Source organism: Microtus ochrogaster, linkage group LG5 (genome assembly GCF_000317375.1).
Source record: "Microtus ochrogaster isolate Prairie Vole_2 linkage group LG5, MicOch1.0, whole genome shotgun sequence".
Classification (NCBI taxonomy): domain Eukaryota; kingdom Metazoa; phylum Chordata; class Mammalia; order Rodentia; family Cricetidae; genus Microtus; species Microtus ochrogaster.
Window position 1 is genome coordinate 66,112,603 of NC_022031.1, and position 8,690 is coordinate 66,121,292.

At 37.9% G+C, this 8,690-nt stretch overlaps 1 protein-coding gene across 1 annotated transcript in view; it reads left to right on the forward strand.

The window, feature by feature from the left end:
* The window catches only part of Cngb3 (cyclic nucleotide gated channel beta 3), a 135,943-nt gene that overhangs the window by 88,374 nt on the left and 38,879 nt on the right, over nucleotides 1-8,690 (forward strand). Inside the window, exons 12-13 of the mRNA XM_005362342.2 lie at nucleotides 4,576-4,735; nucleotides 6,213-6,310. Coding sequence (XP_005362399.1) covers nucleotides 4,576-4,735; nucleotides 6,213-6,310 — 258 coding nt within the window. The remainder of the gene's footprint in view (nucleotides 1-4,575; nucleotides 4,736-6,212; nucleotides 6,311-8,690) is intronic.

Below are 8,690 nucleotides of genomic sequence, written 5' to 3' on the forward strand. Positions count from 1 at the left end.
TTTATCCCATGCTTTTTCAGACCCAGGCCAGCTGGCCTTGGTGAGTTCCCGATAGAACATCCCCATTGTCTCAGTGTGTGGGTGCACCCCTCGCTCAGACAGTCTTGATACATTGTCTAGGCTAGCCTTGAACTCATGACCCTCTTTTCTTTCACTGGAGAATTATTTCACATTCTAAGTGCTGGAACTACATATCCATGCCACCATACACAAATGTTCTTCCCGTTTAGTCATTAAATCTTTCAGAAGACCTGCTGGCCAAGTTTGTTAGGATATATACCCTTTGAATTTACAGTAAAGACATTGTAATTCATAATACATAGCAGATTCTAGAATCTGAGTCAAGTGTTTCATGAAACATTTTTGCATAGCATGTTGCAAAGTGCACAATGCATAGTGGGCCTGTGACGTGTCAGAAACACGACTGCAGTGCAGTTATGCAGTACAACTATGTGTATGCCATATAAGGTTATAATACATGATTTAAGAAACTGATTACTGTATCACAAAATCAATACAACCACTAGAAAAACTACTGATTCTTAACACACTCACAGTAGTATGGATAAAATCCATTCTGTAACAATAAGAACTACTTGCCATGATGTTTGATACTGATCAAAATCGTCACAACTCAAATAATACATCTATTAATGTTAAGTGTCTGCTAAACATGGCAAATGTCAGAGGAGCTTAAAAATCCTCTATTGTCCAGAAAAGGGAAGCTTCTCAAGTTACATGGGGCAGATGCAGGTGAAGCATTCTCAACAGCCAGGTAGCATTCAGTCATCATCAATAGGCAGGTCAGTTAATCAGAATCAGTTATGAAAAGATGTCAGTGGCAAAACATGAAATGTGTTTGAGATACAAATGACAGTGATGGGGCAAACAATCTTTGAAAATAAAAAACAAATGCAAGAATAAAATATTTTAGGGATTCTGAATGCTAAATTTGAGTTTTACCTTGATAGTAATAGGAAGCAGTCTAGGGAGGATATTGAACATGGAGATTCAAAGTTAATTATAATGTGAACCAGAAGAACCATTGTTTTTAAATATGTGTATTCTAATTCTTAGGTGTGGTAAGTCTAGCAGATCAAAGACAATCGAAAGGATTAATTTGTTACACTCAAAGACCTTAAAAGGAGGGAGCATGCCACCCATGAAAATGAGGATGCTGAGCAAAAATAAGTAATTACTGGGCTGGGGGTTTCAACTGAGTAAACATTAGTGTAAGCTAATTTGAAAAATTTTATCAGGCTTTGAGATGTTGATCTATTGGTCTGGTGCCTACTACTGTCATATACAACAGGTGGTATATTAAATGTGGGAGACTGTAAGAGGGCTACAGAAAGAATAAGAACTAAGGATTAGTTTGTTTGAATTATAAAAAGCGTTCTCAGGAGAGTTAGTCACTGTCTCTCAGAAATTAGCTATAGCTAGGAAGAGCAATCAAGGTTTTGGACAGCAAACCTCTGAATACAAATACATAAAAATACAGAAAACAGATAGGTGATTAATGTCAATGCATAGGGGCATGTCAACTTCAGCTTAGACATGTTAATGGACTATATAGGGAAGCTGGAAAGATAACTCCATTTAGGTATTGGAAATATTGAAATATTTGGAATACTGAAACCTTGGAACATCAAGAAGTTAAAAATTTTAAGTGTAAACTATCATAGTAATGAATGGGGAAATTCATTATGGTTGATATATAAAACTAGTTGGAAAAAATTAATTTAAGTTTAAATGAAATGAAATAACACAATTTGTCATAATATCTAAAATCAATATGGGGTGCATTCATTGTTTTCGCATTTTTTCATTTATTTTATTGAAAAAAGAAAACAAACTATCTTTTTCATTATACATATCAATATCAGTTTCTGCTTCCTCACTCCACCTACTTCCCCACTTCACCCCCCATCCACTCCTCAGATAGGGTAAGGCACATTGCTTTGGGGAAGGTCCAAGGCCCTCTATACTATATCATTTTTACAGGTAGGGAGACTCTAGTTTGAAGAGATTATGAAGTTGGGCAGGGTGTAGTGTCACACACCTTTAATCCCAGGATATGGAAGGCTGAGTCAGGAAAATCTTTGTGAGTTCAAGGCCTGTCCAGGACAGCTAGAGCTACATGGTGAGGCCCTATCTCAGAAAGGAGAGAGAGAGTAAGAGGCATGGCAATTCATACTGTCTTAAATGCACAGTTGAAGTAAAATCTAATACACATTGACCCCTTGGTGTGTGCAAAGAAATTTTCAAAAGACTAGAAATTGATGTTTCTGTACTCTAATCTCAGCACTTGGGAAGCAGAAGCAAAAGGAGAGGGAAAGTTCAAAGTCACCCAATCTATGGAGCTCAGCCAGGACTGTATTGCTAGAATCTGTGTCAAATATCAATAAAGAGAAAAAGGGAAAGACTGCCCAGTGCAGTGTGAGTCCTTCACCACCGAATGCTTGAGCAACCAAAACTGCATCCCTTGACAAAGTCTGGACTCAGATTCTACTTTAGACCAATGGACCCTCAACATGCATTTCAAAAGCTCTTGTGGTGATTCTTATGCATGTAAAAATCTAATAAGTGCAGCAACCTGCCTTTCAATTGTATTGAAGATTTAAACAGGGCAAGAACCACCTGAAAATGGTGCTGAGGTGCACAAGAGATTAAAGCTGGAGATAAAGACTTGTGCCTTAAGGAATAAAAGATGCTAGAAAGGAAACAGAAGCAAAAGTAAGAGAACTTGAAACAAAACTCCATGTATTCAAAGTTCATGCATACGGTCATAACTGTGACTATGCCTCAAAATTAACCATCATTCCTCACTCCTGAATTCTGCTCTCTAGTACAGCTCACAAATCCTGGCATTGTCTAACTCTCCAGCCATAATCTGCTTCTCTAGATTGAAACTTGTGATGGAATACATATTGTCCTCAGTTCCTACATCAGTGAAACCCAACACTGCTGAAGGATAGGACATAAGAAGTTCAGAGGAACACACTACAAATCCTTGGGCCCTCAATACTATTTAAAACTACCTAGTTTTTCCTTGATTTTAGCTAACACTCTCGTTAAATCTCTCAACCCAACCTGTAATTTATCACATCTGACAGCTTTAGAGAACTGGATGATGCTGCTTGTGGCACGTGAACATGGAGAGAGAAGGTCTAGGAGTTGAGGCTGTAGAAGAATATTTGGAGAGTCATTGAAGAATAACGGTTGTAAAAGAACATTTCCTGTCTCAAACCACCTGCTCCAAAAGAACTGACACAGATGCTTAATATTGTTTATAAATACTTGGCTGATAGCTCTGGCTTGTTATTAGCTAACTCTTACACTTAAATTAACCCATAATTCTTATCCATACTTTTACCACATTACTTGGTAACTTTTCTTAGTATAGTGTGCCTATGTTGCTCTCTCTGCATCTGCCAACACCTTTCTAACTACACCTTTTCCATCATCCTTAGATTGATTGCCTCGCCTATGCTTCCTGCCTGGCTACGGGTCAATCAGTGTTTTATTAAACAAACTCAAATGACAAATCTTTACAGTGTACAAGAGAATTATTCCACAGCAAAGAGTGGATGTAAATGGAGTCTGTAGAGCTATTAGCAAATACTTTTAAGAAGTAGATTCTATTAACTCTAAAACTTTAAATTGAGGAAGCCATCACAATGAAAGGTATTTGAACTATACTTAAAAAAATACAAAAAAAAGAGGCAGTAGCTTTTCCATAAGCAGAAAAGTCTCCATGACTGCTAGAATAAATGAGCTAAGTATTCTTGTGAAAGTGAGGCCTGACTTTCCTCCTATAATAATAAACCCACAGTCAAAGCAAATTTATAACCACTTGCTTCTCTCCATGTGAGAGAAAGAGCCAAGCAACATATCTTTTTTTTTTTTGTGCTGAGACCTTAAAGATCAGCTTTTAACCTAGAGTGGGTTTTTATGGCTGAGTTATAAACATTCGAGAACTAAACCTGACAGTTCCTTAAGGATTGTCACAGCGGCAGACAGTGTTTCAGTAATTTCAGCACATTTCAACTTCTGCTGAATACCGTGCCTTGAGCATTATAAGATTTGATTTTATCTGTCTAAACAACACAAAAGGAAGACCAAAGGCTGAAACTGCATGATAAGTTGAGCCTGTAGAGAAAGCCGCCCTGGCTGTCTGTGAAGGGTACTTTCATGGAAAGACTCATCAAGATCAACCAGCCATTCTGCAGGATAATTGCCAAACTCTCAGTACACTTCCCTTGCATCTGCGCAGAGATTATAGTTGCTTTAAAATGTCAACTAGCATTTTCACGGTAATACATAAATATGTGAAGATTATGTGCATTCACCTGCATCATGAGACCAAAGCCTCACAAAAAATCTCACTCGATTTGTATAACGTGCTTTATTAGTGTCGGTGAGATAATCTGATCTCCAACGTTTTATTAGGACCTGATATGTCAGAGTGTTAAAATCAGACAGTGAGGGCACTAAACAGGGATGTTGTATAAGGATGAGCAATTCAGATGAAATTTCTCTCCTGGGTGTGAATGACGATGCTTATGGTTTTAGATGCGTGATGTAATTGGAGCAGCAACAGCCAATCGGAACAACTTCTTTGTCTGCATGGACCACATCGTTACCTACATGAACAAATACTCTATCCCTCAGAGTGTGCAGCATCGAGTTAGGACTTGGCTGGAATACACATGGACCTCTCAGAGGATACTAGGTGAGCATGACAAATGATGGCTTACAAAACTGTAAACCTTATCACATAATAAAAATTAGGTGAGATAAAAAAGAAGAATTTGGATTTGAATAGCAGGTTGAAAAACAAATGATCTCTCAGACATTAAATTACTATGAACTTTTTTTCTTAAATGTAGAACCATATTCCAAGGTAAATATTGGAAGAGAAAGGTTAAATTATACTCAGTGCCTACCAGATGCTAGGAATTACATGTTTGCCTCACATCACATACATACACACATATACAAATTTGGGGAATTGGGTGTCATTAACCCCTTTTCAGAGACAAGAAAATAACAGAGGCCTTAAGTGCAAAATTTGGCCAAGAAATCATAACTGGAACTGAGCCCTGGGTCTGTTCTGTGAGTGACAGCTCCTCTCCTTGGGAGCAGCACAAGCTTTTGAGCCGTTTTCATTGTACAGCATAGTTTGCAGTCCTATGACCATTACGTTTAATAACTTTAAAGTTTCAAAACTAATGTTATACAATATTCATTATTATAGTTAAAATACTTCATTGCTCTCAGACTGAAGAGATGGCTCAATGGTTAAATGCACTGGTACTCTTCCAGAGGTCCTAAGTTCAATTCCTAGCAACCACATGGTGGCTCACAATTGTCTATAGTGGGATCTGATGCCCTCTTCCGGAATAAAGTTGTACATACAGATAGAGCACTCATATACATAAAATAAATAAATCTTTATGCTTCGTTGCTTTCATGAGCAAAATAGCACCGTTGTGATGTATGAAGGGCTGGGTATAGTAGAATTGCCTGTAGTAATTCCAGCACTTGGGATGGCCCATTAAGAAGTTTGTTGTAAGCCGGGCGGTGGTGGTGCACGCCTTTAATCCCAACACTCGGGAGGCAGAGGCAGGTGGATCTCTGGGAGTTCGAGGCCAGCCTGGACTACAAGAGCTAGTTCCGGGACGGGCACCAAAGCTACAGAGAAACCCTGTCTCAAAAAACCAAAAAAAAAAAAAATTGTTGTAAATTCAAGTCCAATATGGGCTACACTACAAGGCCTTGTCTCTCAAAGCAAGAAAGGGACATATCTGAAAACCCAATGCAATGAAGATAAAGAAGGAGAATCACTGGAATCAATTGGTCAACCAGTCTAGACAGTAAGTTCCAAAGCCAATGAGAGTCCCTATCTCAAAAATCAGAATGGAAAGTAATTAAGGAAGACACCAATGTCCACATCTAGTCTCTAAACAAGCACACATGGCACATGCACACACATGAATTAAACACACACATGTGTGCATGAGCACATACACACACAACCTTGATGGAAAATATGTAGATCTACTATTCATAATAAAGACATTGGATTTAAGATATTTTTATAAAGTATTTGCATTTTGTTATCTTCATTTTCATTATTCCTTTGTTTACTCTTTGGTGAGTTGCTTTACTAATCCTATTTTGGGGTTGATGTACTTATTTTTACAAAGATGAGTCCAGCTTGCTTGAGAACCTACCAACGACAATGCAGTTATCTCTCGCCATTGACACAAATTTCAACATCATCAACCAAGTAGAGTTGTTCAAGGCAAGTACGTTTATAATTGATAGAATGAAATATTAATTTCTTCATAAATTCTAAGTCCTTACTTTATATGGAATTTATGAGTTTCTTCCTATTTTCTTTTTTATTACATTTTATTAATGTATTTGTTTTGTGTGTGTATGTGAACGATGTGGAGGAACACACATATGCCAAGGTATGCATGTGGCAATCAGAGGGAAATTTACAAGAGTCAGTGGATCTCAGGAGTCAAACTGAGGTGAACAGTCTTGGCAGCAGGTACCTTTTCCTGCTGAACCATCTCACTGTTCCTGACTTACGTTTTTTAACAAAGTCAAAATAACCTGGACCATTTACAAGAATCAAAAAGATTATGGGTCCCTGTTCAACCGACAACTTGCTCTTTAGAAGCCTCTCTGTTCTAATTAGTGTCAAGGAAGAGGAGTTCTTCAGACAAGTTCTTCAGACTCTTCTTGCATAAATTTAAATTTAATTAAACTTCACTGTTCTGTCTTTGCTAACACGTGCATCACCTTCCGCTTATGAATGTGCCTTAGCAATGCAAGATGAATGGAGTTCCCAGATCAGCTCTGCACTGGCCTTCTCATGTAACTATTACTAATGTTTTAAACTTAGCTTTTTTTTTCTTTAAGGGAAAGTCTTGTAATATAGCACTAGTCAGCTTAAAATCTGCATTAATAAAAATAAACAAATTTTAGTATGGTTTGAATGATGATGCCATCACCAAAATTCATGCTGAAATTCAACTCCAATATTAAGAGGTATAGCCTTGGGCTAGTGTCTGAGTCATAAGAAGTCTGTCTTCTTGCTGTATGTCTTTTCCTAGCGTGAATGTTTATTCATTCCAGACAGGGCAATGATGACAGGCAAAATAATTCTGCCGAAGTATAGCTTAAGAAAACAGTGGGTTTGGAGGATTTCTTGCAGAATCATAGTTAAGGAGTTACCTGAAGAAGAGTGGGTCACTCAAAGGCAGCTGAATGACAGGAAAGCTCACCCTAGCATCAGTGATGACTCACAAAATCTGAATCTCTGAAGTTTCCGCTCAACTTCAGAGCAGCCCCTCTTCTCTATTAACTGCTCACTGCTTATAGATCCTTGCAGACAGGTCTTTCTGAGCTTCCTGGCTCTTACAAGTTCTGTGAGCCCCCTAAGTTTCATTACCTTCTTATGAGTATTTCCTTCTCTAAAAGATTGACTGTTGGAATTTAGAGGAAATAACAACATGTCTCCTGACTATGAGTGCACAGACTAAGATCTGTTACTTTGGAGTGATAAACTCCCACGTGGAAATGTCATGTAACTAATTTGATTTCCTAATCTTGTGTTCCTGGGAGAGGTTCAAGTTAGAACAATAATTTAGATATACCCATATATTGATGTCTTTTAAGCATGGTATCAGTGTAAACACCGAATTTCAACAAAAACTAAAAAGAAAATGTAATCCATGCTGAAGCACATGCCTTGAAATCCACAATCACTACCTCTGGCCAGAAGAGGAAAGAACAGAACTGTGTGGTGAGATTGCTAGGCAGAGTTACTTCAAAGACTGGGCCAATCATGGCTGGCTCTGTATGATACTGGAAGCAGGACAGTATCCAAGGGCTCTTGACCATGGTCAGATCTAGATTTCCACCTAATATCTAGATGATATTTAAGTTGCCAGATGACACAAAACAAAAAAGAATAATCTTAATTGTGCTGATTGTAAATTATAGTTTTTTAAATTAAACATTTTTAAACAATGAACAAGCCAAAATTAGCAGCAACAAGTATGAAAGTAAAATTGAGAACTTACAAATCAAATTGAAAAGAACACAAGTGTTAAAAAGAACATTAGTTCTTTAAGAATTCTTTTTAGACCAGTACTGACTTCAAACTCTGTTTGAATCACAGAGTTATAGATGAGGTTTCCTAAATTTTTACCTACATAGGTTTTGTTGATTACTTAAACTACTTTAAGTCTAACATATCAACTCATGAATAATAAGTTTTATGAGTGACACTGAATTTGAATATTTTTCATCTGTGAGATCAGGGATTGGTCAGCAATTGCTTCTAGAAGGAAAGTAGGGATGCAGATATCAAACAGGAATGTCTATAGTACACAGCACAATTTCTGACAGAGAACAGCTGGGAGACCTCTCTCCCATAGTGTTTAAGCAGTTAACTGTTGGAGTAGGGAGGAAGGCAACTCAGAGTTGATATAGTTGACTCTATGTAACAACTCACCTATTGCTACCCTAAGTAGCACGATTAAAATCTGGATAAGAGTGGGGTTGTTGTTGTTGTGTTGGTGGAGGAGATGGTGATGGTGGTAGTGGTGGTGGTGGGGGTAGTGTTGGTGGTAATGGTGGTGGTGGTGGTGGTGGTGGTGGTGGTG